The 20,306-nt window shown below is 42.0% G+C and overlaps 2 protein-coding genes across 2 annotated transcripts; one reads left to right on the top strand and one right to left on the bottom strand.

The window, feature by feature from the left end:
• The first annotated feature begins 539 nt into the window (after nucleotides 1-539).
• On the top strand, nucleotides 540-10,132 carry LOC133451199 (protein FAM240B). Its single transcript, XM_061730165.1, has 3 exons — nucleotides 540-691; nucleotides 2,336-2,457; nucleotides 9,942-10,132. Exons 2-3 carry the CDS (start codon nucleotides 2,336-2,338, stop codon nucleotides 10,039-10,041), a joined length of 222 nt encoding a protein of 73 aa, XP_061586149.1. The 5' UTR covers nucleotides 540-691; the 3' UTR covers nucleotides 10,042-10,132.
• A 3,163-nt stretch (nucleotides 10,133-13,295) lies between these two features.
• nudt18 (nudix (nucleoside diphosphate linked moiety X)-type motif 18) lies at nucleotides 13,296-19,470 on the bottom strand. Its single transcript, XM_061730164.1, has 6 exons — nucleotides 19,293-19,470; nucleotides 18,413-18,523; nucleotides 18,210-18,312; nucleotides 16,557-16,680; nucleotides 14,914-15,035; nucleotides 13,296-13,964 (listed from the first exon to the last, which is right to left on the bottom strand). Exons 1-6 carry the CDS (start codon nucleotides 19,464-19,466, stop codon nucleotides 13,582-13,584), a joined length of 1,017 nt encoding a protein of 338 aa, XP_061586148.1. The 5' UTR covers nucleotides 19,467-19,470; the 3' UTR covers nucleotides 13,296-13,581.
• Between the last annotated feature and the right edge of the window lie 836 nt (nucleotides 19,471-20,306).

Here is a 20,306-nt window from a genome sequence, read left to right as displayed (position 1 = left end):
TCATCTTCGTATCAATAAATCATTTAAACGTATCCTGTTGATGGCGTGGTCCTTGCTAGTGAAATGTTAATTAAAATCCTAAAGGAGCCAAGTGGATGAATCTACTTTTTCCAAAAATGACCATACATTCTTCCATTTTCTAAGCCCACTTGATCCTACACAGGGTCTGCTGGAGCCGGTCCCGGCTCAGATGAGAGGCCGGTACCCTCCGGACGGGTCGCCAGTACACGCCAGGGTCAACTCTAGAGACAAACAACCACACAGATATACACATGTAGATGCTATAATACAGTATCAATCAAATGAAACTGAGTTGTCTACTGTTCTTCCATCGGTCCATTGTTCCTTATCACCCTGAATATCTGTGGGTTTGAACTAAAACTTGGACCTACGTGATTATGTCTAAAACAGAAGTTGCCTGCAGGCAGATTTTGAAACTAATTATAAACTTCACTGACCAGTAAATCTCTTCATCCCCTGCTGTTCATCAACATGACTCCAGTTTCACACTAGGACGATGTTTGTGTAGCACATGATAAGATTTAGTGTGTGCCTCAGCGCTCACTTGTGAAACATCCATCTCTGGGTGCATGTGAGGGGTGGGAGGTGCGGTGGCTGAACATCACACTCACAATCTCAGTCAAAGTGTCGTCACACTGGAAGGCTGTTGGACGATCAGCTGACGCTGAAGGTTTGTCTTTTCTCTTTCTGTGACTTCAGACAGAAAAACATTAAAGTACAACATATAATAAGTCTACTTTCTTATATTTGAGTATTGCTAGTGCTAGTTTAGTGCTGGTTTAGTGTTGATTTAATGTTAGTTTAGTGCTGGTTAATGCTAGTTAAGTGCAAGTTTAGTGCTTGTTAAGTGCTGGTTTAATGCTGGTGTAGTGCTGGTTTATTGATGGTTTACTGCTATTTTAGTGCTGGTTTAATGGTGACCTTTATCTGGTGCAGTGGTTGGCTCCAGTCTCCAAAACAACTCTGATGCTTTACCAATTCGATTATTATTATTATTATTATTATTATTATTATTATTATTATTATTATTATTATTATTATTATTATTATTATTATTATTATTATTTTATTTTTATTTTCTTTATATTTTTTTTTATTAACATTATTTCTTCATTACAACATGTTTGTGCATCAAGTAATACAAATTTGTGCAAAGAATACCTGCTTTATAATTTAAGAAAAAGCAAAAACAAAAGAAAACAAATAAAATCAACAAAATAGGAAATAAAAAATAAACAAATAAAAAATTGCATGTACATATGAGAACACATGCCAGCATATGCTTCCAAGAAAATAAGAAAGGAAAAAGACAAATAATAAAATAATTCTGAAAATGATAAGGAAACACATCTAATATTTATTATGATTATTTTATTAATATTTTTTCTTTTGTCAAGAACGACTAAAATACAGACCCCGACCCAACAAAGCAAATATTTGATGAGACAGCTGTCCATCACTGCAGCTGTGCACAGTTTGGCTCACACCATGAATTTCATGTACATAAATAGTCGCCAGATGAATTTATTTTTGGAAACTTGATTACAAGGATCTGCAGAGATCTAATTAGAAAATTACAATATATCATTCACAGATGATTTGAAATATATGATATTAAACATATTTGGTCGTTACAGAACGTGCTTAGCATGTTTGCTGCTACGTACGCATCATCAAACGCATTATTATGTTGTTACATTTACAGTAGTTTTGGATAACGCTGCCATGCAACATGGAGCATCCACAGCTACACTAACGTGTGGTTGGGTTGGCTCGCCTGAGTACCAGCACTCTGGACCAGTACTCTGGACTCTGGCATGGCTAAAAGTGGAGGCTTTGGACACAGCCCGGTTACACATGTGCATCTCATGACCGACACCCCATTTTCTAGATTATTTTGCAGATAAGAGCTTTTGGATGTCACAAATGCCATTGGACTGAATCTAATCAGAAAATAAAAAGTTTCCATCATTCCTTCTTTCCGAGGCAGAACCTGCATACTTTAGATGTTTCCCTGCTCCACATACCTCGCTCAAAATAGGGGGTCATCGACAGATTTGCAGACCTTGGTGCCAAGCAAATGACACGATCTGTTTATGTGACTGCTGAAAGAAAATGCCAGAAACGTGCAGGGCAGTGTTACTTGAGGATAAGGACTGAGAGACCACTAGTGTGCTGGTGGTGGCATCAGAGCAGAGTATGCAAAGACTCTGTTAAGCCGGGCAGACACTGTGCGTGGCTGTTCCCTTTGCTGCTCCCTGGAGGCTGATTTACATGATAAGAGAGTGTCTCTGTGGGGTTATCTGTGTTGCAGATGAACGTGGCTCTGGTACACGATCGGCTGCAGATCAAGTCACTCTGGGAGGACAGGATCAACACCGAGTGTCAAGATGTTGAGAATGAGGAGAAGAGGATGAACAAGAGCGCGCTTGAAAAGTTAGTAAAGTCACACACACACACACACACACACACATATATATATATATATATATATATATATATATATATATATATATATATATATATATATATATATATATATATATTGTGGGACCTAGTGCAAAACATCAATAAAACCAAAACATATGATTTTCAAATCAGTTTTGACCTTTATTTAATTTAAGTTTACAATTTTTACTTAATCAAAAACTAAGTATTAAGTATTTTTTGAAAATATTCACACGTTTTTAATTTGACGTCTATAGCAAGTTTCAATAAGCCCGGGACAGATTACCACGGTGCTACATCTTCTTGCCCTTTAACCCTCATTAAGCGTTTAGGAACTGAGGACACTAAGGGCCAATCCCAATACACCCCTACTTTCTACCACTAGCGAGATTCTTCACCGGGACGATCCAGGACAGCAACATAATTGAATGCAGCAGTGGATTTGAAAGCAGAACGGCCGTTCTGAGGACAAAAATGTCGTTTCTGCACACAAGCAGGGACTTTCTGTGTTTTGAGAGAGAGCAGCATAGAACCTGGAAGCAAAAACACAGATTAATGTTTTCACATCAAACATGTTCTTGATTAAAGACAGTAATATACCCCCATATCTTTGATCTCCCATAATAAATCATAAATTAATAAATACATGTGGATGCTCACTACAGCACACTTCTCCATCTCAGAGGACTTTGGGAGGTGGAACGTTCCAGAAAGGTGTTTTTTTAGCTTTCCTCAACTCTCCACCAGTTAATGGAGCTCTCTGATGGGAGAGTTGTCCCTGTCTTGTCTGTTACAGGACTGAAGCTGCTCAGCAGTCCCAGATCTTCTCTATCATAGTTTGCTTCATGCAGTAGCAAAAGTTTCCTGTAGATTATGACAAGTCTGGACTGCAGGAGGGCATTTTCAGCAGGTGGGCTCTCTACTGTGAGGCCTTGCTTGTAAAGTTGATGCGGCGAGGCCGGTTTTAGGGGGGGCAAGGGTGGGCTGTGTCCACCCAAACGTGTGTCCTGCACACCCAATCAAAGTTATGGGGATCCTTTATTTTTTTATCATTTTATTTTTTTATATATATAAAAAAAATATCACAGAATATCTGTACCGTTTCTGATTGGGTGGGCACTGCGCATCATTTTTAGACAACAATGAACGCATACCGCAAAAGTTGTGTCTCGGCGGAGGAACCGACGTCCCAGCAAAATGAGCAGAGAAGTTCAGAACAGCAGACAGCACACACTGAGGATGAATGAGCCGTGTCGAAAACCCCCTACACATAACCACGCCTCCAGCAACAGATCCACCAATCAGGAGTTCTACATGCTCAAACACAGAAAATGACAAAATACGTTTCAATGTTTTTTTGTCTAAAAGAAAATAAAGTTTATAATCACTGCCTCGGTGCTCCCGTCTGCCCACTCTGCTGGTATCAAGAAAGAGAGCGACATTGCCAATTCGCCGACATGCATCGCTTCTTTAAGCCTATAAGCAAAAGCCTCTGAGACGCCTCTCTCCATCCCGGCGAGGGCGGAGAGCGCTGGTGCGGGTGGCGGTGCTGCGGTGCCGTGCAGGCTCTGGAGCCACCAGCCTGCCAGTGCCGCGGGAGCTTTTAAATCCACGCAGAGCCTACGCCGTAGGGTACGATTGATTGATAAAAAAAAAAAGAAAAAGCAAAAAACTAAAATAAATGCAGCCTCAACAGGGCACAAGCCAGTGTCCTATTAGCCGGTCTCAAGCCCGGGTAAATGCAGAGGGGAGTGTCAAGAAGGGAAATTGGGTTGGCATACTGTTGGTCAAAGAAGGAGAAGATAGATGAACTGATATGATGATAGCATAGTTTTCTATGCATTTCGGGGGTTTGACCCCCCAAAATGTTTTCATCGCCCACCCTACATTTCAGTCTGCCCACCTTAGTGGGCCTCACTAAATCCGGCCCTGGGATGCGGTATGTAGTCTCACAGTTTTCCACATCACCTCAAATGGTCTTTGGCCGAGAAGGGAGCACAGGATTTCTGGATCTTGTTAACACATGGCTTCTTGTCAGGGTAAAGCTTACACCGATATTTGTGGATGGCAGGGAAAACTGTGTGCTTATGCAGTGATGTTCATCCCAGAATCAGGTGGGTTTTTAATGCAGTCACAGCCATTCAATGCTGGTTTTTAGCATCGTCCTCAACACACCAAGACCCATTTATTATGTACTATTAGGGCTGTACGATTAATCGATTTTAAATCTAAATCGGATTTATTAATCAAAATCGATGTTAAAAAAGGATCATCAGAAAATCGATTTTCCTTTTTTGCAGCCAGCTGCATTACAGACAGAGCTCGTCTAGTCATCTTTGGTCAAGAAAATTGTAAATGTTGTCACTTTACTAAACTCAAGGAGGATTTACAGTATCTTTCAATTGCACTTCATTCCCAATAGGGAAATTTGTTTGCTATTTTTCTTTAAAAATAAAGATAAAATATTTTAAACAATTTATTCCATAGTCTTTTGTAGTTTTACCAAAAAAATCGAAATCGAAATCGAAAATCTGGTTTTCAGAGAGAAAAATCGGGATTTTATTTTTGTCCAAAATCGCCCAGCCCTATGTACTATAGATGATTAAATATCTAGTCATGTTTATTTAATATTGTTAGTTCAGTTGCTATTTTTATGCAGAGAAAGAGGATTCTCCTTCTCAGAGACTGTCACTGGGTTCCCTTTACGTTCAATCACGTTGCCGTGATTGAACGTTGGGGATTAAGCTAATCACTCGTCAATGTCCCTCGCGCCCATGGTTTTTTTAGGCGTCACGTGCATCTCCACCTTTTTGTTATCCATTTCCGAACTTTTCTTCATCAAATCATATTAACTTGTTCACGTTCAAACTGAAATGGTGCTGCATGCATCTGGGATTTCCATCTTAGCTTCTCTGTTGTGGCAACAATGACAGCGGCAGATACCGTAAAGCTCTTAACAGCACTGCACGGATTTATGGGAATAGAAATTTAATTGAAAACGAATTTACTGGAGTGCCAGTACCAACATTAAAGTAATCTGACATAAGAGCTGCAGATACTGTGTCTGAGCATCTTTGAATTCCCTGAAACAATGCTACAAATGTTTTTAATGTCTAAAATGTTCTCGCCTTGTTTTTATAATTGCTGCAACTCGTCCTCTATAACCACCAGCTGTTTGGAGGGCGGCAGATAGATAAACACCAGATTTCTGGACAGCCCGTCCTGCCAGCTCGACACCACACGGAGAGTTCTTTCCTGACCCCTGATCCATCCCGGTCCCTTACCACATCCAAGATGAATGCGGTTTCATTTGTGGTGGACATGTGAGCGGACAAATAGACGCATCTAAAAACAGACTGTGATTACAAACGTCCTCGTCTCTCAGCAGGTTGCAGAGCATACCAGGACACACACACACACACACACACACACACACACACTCGACCCTTACTAACAGTCTGAATGTTAAAGGTCTCAGAAATGACGATCACTAATGATCAGATTCCTCAGATGGACTGCAGCCTGAACTGATCTCGTCCTCTCACACGATGGACAAATACGCCGCTGTTCACAGAAAAGGTTCTGGGAGCCCGAGATAATTGATCCACTTCATCTTTATGTCAGACTTTTAATTGGAAACCTTCTCCGATGCTACAATTTCTCATACCCTCATGAAAAAAAACACATCATGCAGAATAAAATCCATCTTTTGCCTGATTTTTAGCACTGACAATTAATTTCTTGCAACTACCAATCAAGCACTAATTGATGGCTATAAAAGTGCAAAAAAAGAATTGAATTAATGTTTTGGAGCCGCAAAAAATGAAAAATCTTGTATAAGCCTTAGAATGAAGACAAATGGCGAAAGGCGAAATGTCGAGAAAAAAGTCGAAATGTCGAGGAAATAGTCAAAATGTTGAGAAAAAAGTTGAAATGTCTAGAAAAAGTGGAAATGTTGAGATTAATGTTGAACTACAAACTCGAGAAAAAAGTGGAAATGTTGAGAAAAAAGTGGAAATGTCGAGAAAAAAGTGGAAATGTTGAGAAAAAAGTGGAAATGTCGAGAAAAAAGTCAAAATTTTGAAATGTCAAGATTAAAAAGGAAAGAAAAGGGAAGTAAAAAAGAGAAAAAAAAGGAAAAGAAGAAGAAAAAAAGAAGAAAAAAAGGAGAAAAAAGAAAATAAAGAGAAAAAAAGAAGAAAAAAAGGAAAAAAAAGGTCAAACATTTTTGAAAAAGCTCCAGGAGCCACTAGGGCGGCGCTAAAGAGCCGCATGCGGCTCTAGCGCCGCGGGTTGCCGACCCCCGGTCTAGACAGACGGACTGCGATATCATCCATAGCTTTTCTGAAGAGTGGTTTTGGAACCTTCTTTTCTTCGTACGGCACAGCACCATGTTGCAAAAAAAAAAAAACTTCCCGAAGGGAGATTAACTCCATGATGAATGGTTTGGTGTACTTCATGATGAATTGCCACATGTTTAAAAAACCTAGCATCTAACAGCCACGGTGGAACCTGTGCTTTCTCGTCCTTGCTTGGTCTGTCTTGTGTTAATATTTGAAAACAGGCAGCTCGTCCTCTGCATAACAGTTAGATCTCAGGTCGCTGTCATACAGAACATTCCCTAATGAAGCCTTCACCTCATGGTGTTACACCAGCGATTAACCGCATCCCTTCTAACTCCAGCCCTCTCCTCTCCTAACACCCTTTACCTCACACTAACCCCGCAGCCTGCCACACCAAATCCCCTGCTATCCATTACCCTGTACCCTAATCCCCCTCCTATCAATACCGTGTACCTCCTAATCCCCCGACTATCTATTACCAATGACCCCAAGCTCCACGGCCCTCCACCGTGGTCGTCGTTAACCCCGACTCTAGTCCCCACTAATTGTGGGCGATACGTGTGATCTGACCAGAGCCTGGAAAAATGTGTTGCTGAGAGACGAGATGTGCAGTCTGGCAGCCGTGAGTGTTAGAAGCTGGCAGAAAACATGGAAACACACAGGCTGGATTTAGAGGTTATTTTCATACATTCATCGTGCTTATGCAGGCTTCAGGAAGTATGTCTATGTATGAGAGACTAACTATATCCAATTATGTGCTATACAAAGATGTTGAGACGCTCTGCTGCAGGAGGCTGAACATGTCGGCTTTGTGTCAGACAAGCACCTTTAAAACTGTTGTAAAATCCAGATGGAAATGTGAGCAGGTCAGACCTGGTTACGTTGCACTTTCGACGCAGATCTGACCTGCTGGAAACGCAGACGTCCACAAGCAAGCATTTGGTATATGATCTGCTTTTCAGGGCAGTGACAAAGGTCGCCCTATAAAAAAGTGAAAGTGTCATTCAAACGATCCTTCATGGTTTTCTGTATCATCGGGAGGCTGTTTAGTCAAGTGGAACAAAGTTTTACATCTGTGTGCAAAGGTTGGTAAGCCACCATCTGATTGCAGCAGGTTTTCGTATCAGGCACTGGATATATGTCTGCGCCGACTCTTCTCCTTGTGCCGGTAGCACATACACAATGAATGGAGTTGCTGTGTCCATTATGTTCTCAGTCCAAATAAAAAAAACGCCCTGCTCCAGGTCTGGAATGGAATCGGGCCGAGACCAGCTCTCCTAGGATCTCGGCTCGCTTGTTTTGTGCCGCATCCCAGCGCAACTGCTGTGTTCACATATACCAAAGGAACCGATCTTTAGGGGGAAACGCTCCCTGTTTCGGAACAAATGCTCCAAACGGGACAGGTGTGAAAGCATCCTAAAAATGTTTTTTCAGCTGTTGCCTGAATTATATGACTGTAGTTCTGCAACATATGAATACTAGTATTATATTGAGATTCAACAGCAAGTATTGCAGCTAATGATGCTGTAAGGACCAATCAGCTCCCAGAATGCTGATAGAACTGCAAACAGAAACATCGTATGAGTCAGAATTACCAAACAGATCCAGGGCAGCAAATAGAGGTACGGCCGGATGATATCGGTTTCATTTTTTCCCATTTATGAGAATTTGGTTGTTTTTTTTTTTTTTTTTTTTTTTTTTTTTAGCATTTCATGCTAATGTAACCCCAAGACAGTATAGGCCTATAAAGAAAAGAAATATAGACAATTTATGCAATTATAACTGAAAACTTTATTGTTTTCATATCTTTAAACATATTTAAAGGCAAAAAAATGGCACCAGTTATTCTCATGTCCAACAAAACAAAAAAAAAAAAATCCTTTTTTGGGCTTAAACAAAAAAAAAAAAAAGTTGTAATGTAATATTAATTAAAAAAATCGATCTTTAGACATATGAATCGATTTTTAGGAATTAATATGAGAATCGATTTAGAATCGGAAAATCAATCTTTTCAACACAGGCCTATGAAAAAGTGCCTTGAAAAGTTGCAGCTACACATAAATTGCAGTAGACGGTGCAGAGCTGGACGCCGTGAGCGTTGGTGTGTCTGGGATTGGTGGGCAGATAAAGTGAAGACTCATCTGACTGTGATAACAGCCCAGCTGTCGCCAGGACACCAGATCTGCTGCAGACATGAAGCACTTGGCATGAGCTCACCGCCGCTGCCCCGACTGGACCGCACTTGAAGGTTTCCTGTTTCTTTCAGAGGCGTTACCCCGACCTGGATGACAGAACATCGGTCCCAAACTGCAGTCGCCTTCACATTAAAACACACGGGAAAACTGCAAACCAGGCTGACTCAACTCAACGTCTCAAAATGCCTCCTTGGGGTTTCTCTCTCTGCTCCTTGTACTTCCCGTTGATCACATTTTCTTCACCTTTCACCAGACTTGTCTTGGACATTACGGAAGAGCATTAGGGCCATGCAGGAGAAAAAATATTTAAGTGGGGAAGATTTTTTTTTTATTGTGCACTTCGAGAAAAAAGTCCAAATGTCGAGAAAAAAGTCAAAATGTCGAGAATAATGTTGAAATACAATTTCATGAATAAAGTGGAAATTTCGTGAATAAAGTGGAAATTTTCTGTTTTCTCAACATTTCAACTTTATTCCTGAAATTGTACTTCAACATTAATCTCGACATTTCGGCTTTTTTCTCGACATTTCAACTTTTTTCTCGAAGTGCACAATGAAAAAAAATCTTCCTCTAAAATATTATTTCTATTTTTCTCCTGCCTGGCCCTAATACTCTTCCATAGGACATTGACTGCTTCTCTGGGTTTTTATCTTATTTTACTCACATTGAACTAGTCTTTGGGTTATGTAGTTGGACCAAACCTGACATGTGCATCTGCAGAAGACTGATTTCATATGACCCTGTAGGTCAAATTCATCCCCATCTTTACATGGTGAAGTTCAACTGTTTAGGACTCAAAATCTTGCTCTTTCACACTTTCAACAACCCTGCTGTAACATGCTGTCCTGCTGACTCAGAGGTCTGCCGTTCCCTGCTGCTCCTCCTCTAGCATTCGTAGCACAGGCCAACTCAGTCCTGGTGTGTGTGTTTTCAGGCTGCGGGGGGAGTGGCTGGTCCGCCTCGACAGCCGCAACAAGAACCTGAAGAGCCTCAACGAAAACCTGATCAAGAAGGTGAAGAAGGGGAAGTCTTAGCGGACATGAGCCGAGCAGCGGGCGCAAACAAGCCAGATTCATCTTTTTGTTTTTTTTTCAAGAGTAATAAAAATGCCATGTGGCAAAAACATGGGAGCCATGTTTCTGCAGTTTTAGTGTCCTGTTTTATTTGGTAAATCACAACAGACATGTGTGAGAAACACAGCAGGGTCCCTGGATCTCTGCGTCGCCACTGCACACGCTAACCAGCTCAGTGTCTGTATTTCCTGCAAAACGCTCAGATCGTGCAGGTTCAAACTCCTGTTTTAGCAAAAAGTGAAGTCACACTGCTGGTCCCTCGTGTCAGGGGTCAGTTTTCTATAGAGGGTATGCATTGACGTCACTTCCCCACTGGACCAGCCCCCTTACTGCACTGAGTGGCAAAACATCAGCAAAGACAGCTGCAACTAGTGGAGAAGACGGAGTAACAGCTGATTATCGGCTTAAATTAAAGTCAGTTGGACTTGACAGTGACCCGTACAGTTACCAAGAACCAGTGGTCCATGGACATTAATATTTGGTACAGTTACCAAGAACCAGTGGTCCATGGACATTAATATTTGGTACAGTTACCAAGAACCAGTTTTCCATGGACATTAATATTTGGCCACCAATCCAGATTCCTGATATTTATATGTACTTAATTTCTAACACCGAACTTTATGATTTAACCGTTTAACGTTAGCTACCCAAAAATCCAACATTACCTGATACAAAATGGGAACCACAAATGTCTGGAATCCAGTTGTTTCTGTGAATTGCAGCGATCCATTTGTCTCTCTTAGGCTTATTTTTTGGCAGTTTGTAAAACGATAACTCAGATTTCTTGTTAAATCTATGAGTACAGTCGATCGCACAACAGCTCTTTCCCATTTTAGATGTTTTCCAGTTGCTCAAACTGAAAGTTTACGCTGCCATTCAGTCTTTCTGACACTCAGTCTTTCTGACACTCAGTCTTTCTGACACTCAGTGGGCGTAACCTGCTGTTAATTCCCATCTGTGACATCAAGCACATTCCCTCTATTGCATTAATCACATTAGCAGCCGGAAGTCATGGTGACGGCTGGAGAGAAGCTGACTGAAGCAGTTGTGCGGCAGATGTCTGAAGTCAAAGTGGTGACACCTGCTGGGGAACGTGAGGAACTGCAGGTGTGGCTCAGGAGGAGGACTCAGTCAGAGGGCAGAATAAAATCTGTGATTGGCTGCAAATTGCATATGAAAAGAGACTAAAAGCCCCCTAAAGACGGAGTCCTGTTCATGATGCATGAGACCTACAGAGAAGCTCAGATGGTGGCCGGAGTCATTTTGACGTACTGGGGATCATCCGTGACATCTCTGCACTTCAGACTGCTCTGTTACATTTGTTATTTCATTTGCGACAGCTGCAACCAGATGTTTACATACAGTTTAGAAACAGACACATTGGCCTTTGTTCTTGTCGTCTTCATCCTGGGTCTCTTCAGTGGCATAAACACCTTCACTTTGTGGACCTGAAGACACTTGTGGCGTTTTTCCACTAGTACCTACTCAGCACGACTCAACTCACCTCGCCCCGGGTTTACGCTTTTCCACCAGGGGTCTAACGTGCCGAGTAGATACTTTTCTGTAACTATTCTGCATAGGTTCTAAGCTGCTGAGTCGGGCTGTGATGTCATCACATTACAGGCCACCGATTGGTCGGGGGGTTGGAGTCAGACGTCTGAGTCAGGAGGTGGAAATCAGTGAAAGAGTCTCTGACAGCAGCTTATTGTTCATTTTATTCAACCAGCAACGGCAACAAAAGTCTGTTTCATGATCCAACTCTGAGGTGCAGATGTTCATAAACCTGGTGCTGAGGAGAGAATTAAAAAGGGATCTAGACGGGTGATAAGGAACGACCAGATCTACCAGGAGATCTGTCTCTTCATAGCTGCTCACGGCTCCAGTTGACTTTTCAGCGTCGCCACTTGAATCTTCTCTCACTCTCATGTTTTAACTTGGTATCAAACACAAACCACAGACCCAGCAGCACATCTATCATCTCCTCCAGGTTCTACATCTTTAGTGCTGTTGTCTTCTCTGTTTAGATACACAATCAAATACATCACAGCAGCTTCACTCCAACCTGCTACTTCTGATCTGGGTGGGCAACGAGGGCAAGGTGAGTGGAGGCGAGACGAGGTGTGGCGAGTTGAGTCGCGCTGAGTAGGTACTAGTATAAAAGAAGTTACATTCATGCCCAAGATTTCCTTTCTTCGGCTGACGCCTTGTGGTGTTGCTTCACTACATCAACACAATGCTTTTATGCACGTGATGTCATTAGTTTAGTGAGATGCAGCAGTGTTGCACCGCGAGGCTAGCCCAGACTCCACAGGTGGGTGGTTCTGTTCTCCAGACAGACAGTCCCTCTCCAGCTCACGTTAACCTGGTGCAGCTTAGGGTTACTCAGCTTTACTGTCCCACATCCAAAAACAAAGCTCCTCTTTTTAACCCTGGTACTGTCTTTGGGTCAAAATAACCTAATTCTCCTGTTCCTTCTTTCCTCCTGCTCTCTCCTTCCTTTACCCTTCCTCTTTCCTCCCTTCCTTCCTTCTTTTTTTCCCTTCCTTCCTCCCTTCCTTCCTTCCTTCTTTTTTTCCCTTCCTTCCTCCCTTCCTTCTTCCCTTCCTTCCTTTTTTCCTCCCTTCCTTCCTTCTTTTCTCCCTTCCTTCCTTCTTTCCTCCCTTCCTTCCTTTTTTCCTCCCTTCCTTCCTCCCTTCCTCCCTTCCTTCCTTCCTTCCTTCCTTCCTTCCTTCCTTCCTTCCTTCCTTCCTTCCTTCCTTCCTTCCTCCCTTCCTTCCTTCTTTTCCCCCTTCCTTACTTCCTTCCTTCTTTTCTCCCTTCCTTCCTTTTTTCCTTCCTTCCTTCCTTCTTTTCTCCATTCCTTCCTTCCTTCTTTTCTCCATTCCTTCCTTCCTTCCTTCTTTTCTCCCTTCCTTTCTTCTTTCCTTCCTTCCTTCTTTCCTCCCTTCTTTCCTTCCTTCCTTCCTTCCTTCCTTCCTTCTTTTCTCCCTTCTTTTCTCCCTTCCTTACTTCCTTCCTTCTTTTCTCCCTTCCTTCCTTTTTTCCTTCCTTCCTTCTTTTCTCCATTCCTTCCTTCCTTCTTTTCTCCCTTCCTTCCTTCCTTCCTTCCTTCCTTCCTTCCTTCCTTCCTTCCTTCCTTCCTTCCTTCCTTCCTTCCTTCCTTCCTTCCTTCCTTCCTTCCTTCCTCCCTCCCTTCTTCCCTTCCTTCCTTCCTTGACCTGAAGACAGCACAGGGTTAATACAGATGGAAACTTCTGGCTGCAGCAGAAAATCACATGACTTTTGACACCACACCATGGTAAAGACTCGGTGCCTTACTGCTGGGGAAAAGGGCTTAACTTGATCTAATCTGGGGAATATGATGGTTCGGGTGCAGGCAGCGTCCTCGCTGGCAGCCTACGTCAGTGGTTTTTGTTTTATTGCACCATCAGTCTAATAAAAGTTCTTTTCACAATAAAAGCGTGGGCTGTGAGGTGGACAGGAAGTTCCCGTAGGTGCTCAGTACAAGCTGTGGAGTGGGAGCAGGGAGGTGTTCCTGCTTTTCTCCAACAGTGTCTCTCTAAGTGCTGCTTTTTGCACCTTGTGCCAGACGTATCGCGTGTTCTCCGTGGGCGGAGGCTGCCCCGTGGACGGCACCTCCACCTTGAGCCCGTCCTCGTCGCGCTGCACGTGGTCGGGCACCAGGGCCACCAGCGTGTTGAAGCACACGCCGTCCGTCTTGCCGTGCTGCCGGCCGTTGTGCTGCAGGCTGAACACCCCCAGCGTGTTGACGTCGTGGTCGTAGTAGGACGAGGGCAGCGCTTCCTGCACCACCATGTTGGCCGACCACGTCACGGCGTGGGTCTTCAGCGCTGCCACCGTGGGGAGGTGGAGCGCTGGAGCTGCAGGACACGTGGAGATCAGGACACGGAGGCTTGAATACAGTACAGTCGTACCCAGTACTCGAGTTGTAAAAACAAATCAGGGGGGTGGTGGATTTTATCATATGGGGACAGATAATTTGTGCTGATTACAAATAATATAATATATTACAAATAATAGCAGTGACCAAAACAGCTGCAGAAATACTGCAGGAATGACATAGCAGCAGTTAAATGCAGCCTTCTGTAAGCTTGAAATATCCACTGGGCTTACATCAAATACATCAAAACACAACAATAAAAAACACTTTTCTGAACTTATCAATATGACTCTGTCCTTCACAGGATAAGTAACATGGATCACTGCAAAAACTCACAATCTTAACAAGAATATTTGTCTTATTTCTAGTTAAAAAGTCATGTTTAGTAAAAATAAATCTCATTACACTTAAAACAAGACTCATCACTGGAAAAAACAACAATTTTCACCTGTTTCAAGTAGATTTTCACTTAAAATAAGTAGAAAAATCTGCCAGTGGAACAAGATTTTTTTGCTTGTAATAAGAAGATAAATCTTGTCCCACTGGCAGATTTTTCTACTTATTTCAAGTGAAAATTCACTTGAAACAGGTGAAAATTGTCAAATAAGTTATTTTTCTGGTAATGACTCTTGTTTTCAGTGTAATGAGATTTTTTGACTAAAAATTAGACATTTTAACAAGAAATAAGACAAATATTCCTGGTAAGATTTTGAGTTTTTGCAGTGTGGATGGATGGATGGATGGATGGATGGATGGATGGATGGATGGATGGATGGATGGATGGATGGATGGATGGATGGATGGATGGATGGATGGATGGATGGATGGATGGATGGATGGATGGATGGATGGATGGATGGATGGATGGATGGATGGATGGATGGGGGGGAATAGGTCTGGGTCTGGTTCCAGCGTGCAGCAGGTCTCACCTCGGAGCAGCAGGATCCAGACCTGGTCCTGGACGGTGAACAGCAGCACCAGCCTCTGCACCACGTGACGGCAGCTCAGGTCTACAGGCAGCGTGACGGGATGCCCGGGATCCCTGCGGTACCTGAATGCAGCACAGGGGCACAGTCAAGACCCTGAACTCAGCTTCATGCTGGTCAACAATCACTGTCCTCTTTTTAGTGGGGGCGCTGCACAATATTGAGCTTTTTGTTTTTTCAAATCAAATCAAACTTTATTTGTATAGCACTTTTCAGAGTCAAAGAAAGCTCCTCTACAGATAGCTGAGATCAAAATAGGTGGTTGAAAAGGAGAAGAATACGGAGCCTATAGTGACTCCATTGGCGCTTTTCCACTAGTACCTACTCAGCCCGACTCGACTCGCTTTGCCCTCGTTTCTTTTCAACACCCAGATCAGAAGTAGGCGTGTTGGAGCCAAGCTGCTACTAGTCTATTGTGCGATTGGGCCAAACCCCCCGACCAATCGGTGGCCTGTAGTACGGTGTAACAATATATCGTGCCACGAAGTTTTGCGATACAAAAACGCCACAATACGTGTCGTGGAGGTGAAACTGTAGCGCGATATTGGGTTATTAATATTAATCTATTGTGTTTACTGGTAACATCCTATTGGTGCAGCGGGATCACGTGACGACCTCGACCCGCGGACCAAAATCTGACCCCGCTCAGAAGAAACTAGTACCGTTTTGGTCCCGATCACAGGACTCTTGGGGGGTTTTGAGCTCTGAACTTTTACTTCTAAGGTGAGCATGAATCAATCTGTTTTATGATGTAAAGATTGTGTCGTCCCCAAAGGTGGGAGAATGAAACGATAACGGGTTCACCTTACGGCCTCAGGCTGGAGCAGGTGAAGCTCTGAGCTCTGGCACAAGATAAATAACAGTCATGTTGACTTTGGAGTTTGGGACTTTTCATAGTTTACTTATTTACTTTTATTTATTTATTTAATTTTAGTTGTTAAATTTCTGGAAAAGAAAAAAGTCAAATCATACATGAGAGAAACTATTCAGTTTGTGGCAAAATATTTGTACTTGTATGAAACTGATGATGCATAATGCAAACCTGACATTTACTTTTAGTTCAGTTTGTGGAAAATGGTTGGCCTGGCTTTCTCTTTAAAACTTAAACAGTTATAAAGCATTACAAACTGGAACAATAGGGCAAACGCACAGTATTGTTTTGTATTTTGTGTCTTTCAAATAAAAGACACTTTTTTCTAGTCATATGTTCCTCATGCAAGGTTGTTAAAAAAATACTGCTATAATATCGTATCGTTATCGTGAGATTAATGTATTGTTACACCCCTAGCATGTAGTGTGATGATGTCAGATACAGCCGACTCAGCCGCTTAAAACCTCGGCAGAATAGTTACAGAAAAAGTATCTACTCTGCACGTTAGTCCCCTAGTGGGAAAGAACCAAACCGAGAGGAGGTGAGTCGAGTCGGACTGAGTAGGTACTAGTGGAAAAGTGTCTGGTTTTAACCCGGGAGATCAACAGAGGACAGCAGGAGGTGAACAGCCTCCACTGATCAGATAGCGGGGTCCGTGCGGGGCTGAGCAGCTGCAGCAGTGCAGACCATCCACCAAACAAGCCTGACGTCGTACTTGAGTCCATAGTCGATGAGGCGGAGTATGTCTCGTCCCCTGAGAGGGAGGGGGGACTGTCTGTCCCACCAGGCGGCCTGAAGAGACTCCTGGTCTGCTGCCGCCAGACTCTTTAAACTCCCACCTGACGGAAGCACACACAACATTTCACTGAAGCTGCTCATGTGCAACGTGGTCACCTGCAACAGGTGCACCGCCTGCAGCGGCTGCACCGCCTGCAGCGGCTGCACCGCCTGCAGCGGCTGCACCGCCTGCAGGGGCTGCACCACCTGCAACCCGCCTCCATCTACAGGAACGTTGGAAAGATCACAATGGACATGTTTCAGGAGGATGTTGTTTCCTACAGACAGAGATGGAACCCCCAGTCTTATGTTAGGGTCCTTTTTCTAGATCCTTCTTCAGCTTTTAACACAAAAGGTTTAAATATCATACATATAAGTTTAAATTGCTACTTTTTCTTATTTTGAGGATAAATGGTTACTTTTTCTTATTGTTTTGGGGACAAATGGCTACTTTTTCTTATTATTTTGGGGACAAATGGCTACTTTTTCTTATTATTTTGGGGATAAATGGTTACTTTTTCTTATTATTTTGGGGACAAATGGCTACTTTTTCTTATTATTTTGGGGATAAATGGTTACTTTTTCTTATTATTTTGGAGGATAAATTGGTACCTTTTCTTATTATTTTGGGGATAAATTGGTACTTTTTCTTGTTGTTTTGGGGATAAATGGCTACTTTTTCTTATTATTTTGGGGATAAATGGTTACTTTTTCTTATTATTTTGGAGGATAAATTGGTACCTTTTCTTATTATTTTGGGGATAAATTGGTACTTTTTCTTATTATTTTGGGGATAAATTGTTACTTTTTCTTATTATTTTGGGGATAAATGGTTACTTTTTCTTTTGATTTTGGGGATAAATTGGTACTTTTTCTTATTATTTGGGGAATAAATTGGTACCTTTTCTTATTATTTTGGGAACAAATGGTTACTTTTTCTTATTATTTTGGGGATAAATGGTTACTTTTTCTTATTATTTTGGAGGATAAATTGGTACCTTTTCTTATTATTTTGGGGATAAATTGGTACTTTTTCTTATTATTTTGGGGATAAATTGTTACTTTTTCTTATTATTTTGGGGATAAATGGTTACTTTTTCTTTTGATTTTGGGGATAAATTGGTACTTTTTCTTATTATTTGGGGAATAAATTGGTACCTTTTCTTATTATTTTGGGAACAAATGGTTACTTTTTCTTATTATTTTGGGAACAAATGGTTACTTTTTCTTATCATTTGGGGGATAAATGGTTACTTTTTTTTATTTTGGGGATAAATTGGTACCATTTCTTATTATTTTGGGGATAAATGGTTACTTTTTCCTATTATTTGGGGGATACATTGGTACTTTTTCTTATTATTTTGGGGATAAATGGTAACTTTTTCTTATTATTTTGGGGATAAAAGGTTACTTTTTCTTATTATTTTGGGGATAAATGGTTTCTTTTTCTTGTTATTTTGGGGATAAATGGTTTCTTTTTCTTATTATTTTGGGGATAAATGGTTACTTTTTCTTATGGATGTGGAAACATCTCGTTTAGGGGCTGCACGTCCAAAGGTGAGCTCTGTGACACCTGAGTGTGACCTCTGACCTGTGGTCTTTGCCAGGAAGATGAAGCGGATCCACTGCGGTCCCTGCTCCTGGATCAGCAGCATGGTGATTGGCTCACAGTCAAACCCCGCCTCCTCTTTCACCTGCCAACAAACACACCTGCAGCTCCGTGTACATGTACGTGTGTACGTGTGTGATGGTGAACTAGGCCACGGCAGCAGCTGTCCTGTGTGAGTGTCTCACCTCCCTCCTCAGCGCCTCCTCCAGACTCTCCCCCACCTCCACCCTGCCTGCAGGAAGGTACCACTGCCGGTAACAGTCCGGCTTCGCCTCCTGGACCATCAGTACCTCCTCCTATACGAACACAACACCAGCTTAAGTCTCAGCAGCGTGGAAGATGGACACCAGATTCAAAAAATACTACAGCTGCAGTCTTTCTGAGGCCACGTTTCCACATAGCCGGGTATTTACAAAAACGGATTGTTTTACAATTATTATTCTTTATTTCATTCATTAAAAGAAAAACAAAACAGTTCAATATAATTACAACAAATCTCTTTCCTTGAATGAAAGGAAACAGAAAGAAGACTTAAGTTTATTTTATCCGTCCCTTTTTCCTAAGAAATCAAATTTCAATTAATGTAATAAAAAAAAAGACAAATTATGCAATTTAAAAAAGAACACTTTCGAATCAACATAATTAAAAAAAAAAAACTACAACAAAGTTATAAAATAATACAAAATAGCTGTCGTCAAACACAGATAGTCGTATTCTTTTTCTATTCAAAGGAAAAAAAAATATGACAAGAGTGCTAAAAAGAGACAGAAAAAAAAAGAAAACCCACCTAACTTGATAATTATGATATTTCTTCATCATACTGGTTTTTATTATTCTTTTAAATGTACTGTTTGATTTGCATTCTTTGGATTTTGTGGATTAATAAAGATGTAATAATTTGATGTAATAAATCCATCTGTCTGTTTAGGGGTGAATGAAATTCAGTTCAATATGCTGTATTTCTGAATGTGTTTACACTATTTGGAAGCAAAGAAGAGACCAAAACAAAGTGTCATCATCTGTAATCCCTTGGTGGACTGGTCATCTGCCTCTCTGCTAACTCACCTGATCATTGAAGATGACAGCACAGACGATGTACGTGACGTTCTTCCTCAGGGTGGCGGGTTTGCTCTGCTCCAGGCCCACGTCAACCCTGCTGACCTCTGACCCCTGGCCACTCAGCAGCCGCTCCACCTCCTCCTCCACCTGCTGCTGCTGCTCCACCGCCGTCACCTCCATGTCTGCATGAAGGCAAAAGCAAGCCCTCTCCTCACTCACAGAAACTCTGAGAACATCTAAAAAAAAAAAAAAGGCAAAACATGTTCCTGGAAAAGTCAGTAGTCCTAAAAAGAAACCTGGAGGAACATGTGGAAACTGGTTCTGTTAACTGCCAAGAGGTCAGCGACACGAACAGGGATGAAACGAGACCACCTCGGAGACGAAGGCTCTCTCGGGAAGAAAGATGGATGGGGGCTCACTAATCTGTAAAGAACTGAATCTACAGTAGATGCTTGCCAGGCCGTCATTGTATGAATGTAAGAATGTGTTCTTAATGACCTGCCTGGTTAAATAAAGGCCAATGACTGAATGAATATGAAATAAAGCGATAGAATTGTATTTTTTTTCCTCTTTATTGTATAATGTTCACAAAGTGTAATGCAATTCATGTCATGGGTCGTGTATTTTGAAGGATCAAATATTCAAAATCCCATATTATCCATTTTACATGGTGCAAGAAATGATGGGCGTGTCAATCAAACTTTGAAAATCGACTGTGCGCATGCGCAGAACCACAAAGTAGCATTTCTCGGCAGGTAGCAAGGATTGACAGAACACCGGTCAGCTGGTTCCGCCTCAATCAAACGTCCAGTAATAATAACCACAAGCTACCAAGAAAAGGACGAACCTGTCGGTGTTCAGCTCTGCCGCGACCTTTATCCTGGTCCCGTTCTCGGTCCGTACTGGTCCGTACTGGTCCCCGTCTTTGGTCTTGTTTTGACACTGTTTTGATACACCAGGAAGCCAAACCGGAAGCGCGTAATGATTCTGTTTCCGGTATGAAGGTTAAAATCTCACCGA

This window comes from Cololabis saira, chromosome 9, assembly GCF_033807715.1.
Source record: "Cololabis saira isolate AMF1-May2022 chromosome 9, fColSai1.1, whole genome shotgun sequence".
Lineage (NCBI taxonomy): Eukaryota > Metazoa > Chordata > Actinopteri > Beloniformes > Belonidae > Cololabis > Cololabis saira.
This window is presented reverse-complemented; position numbering and strand designations above follow the sequence as displayed.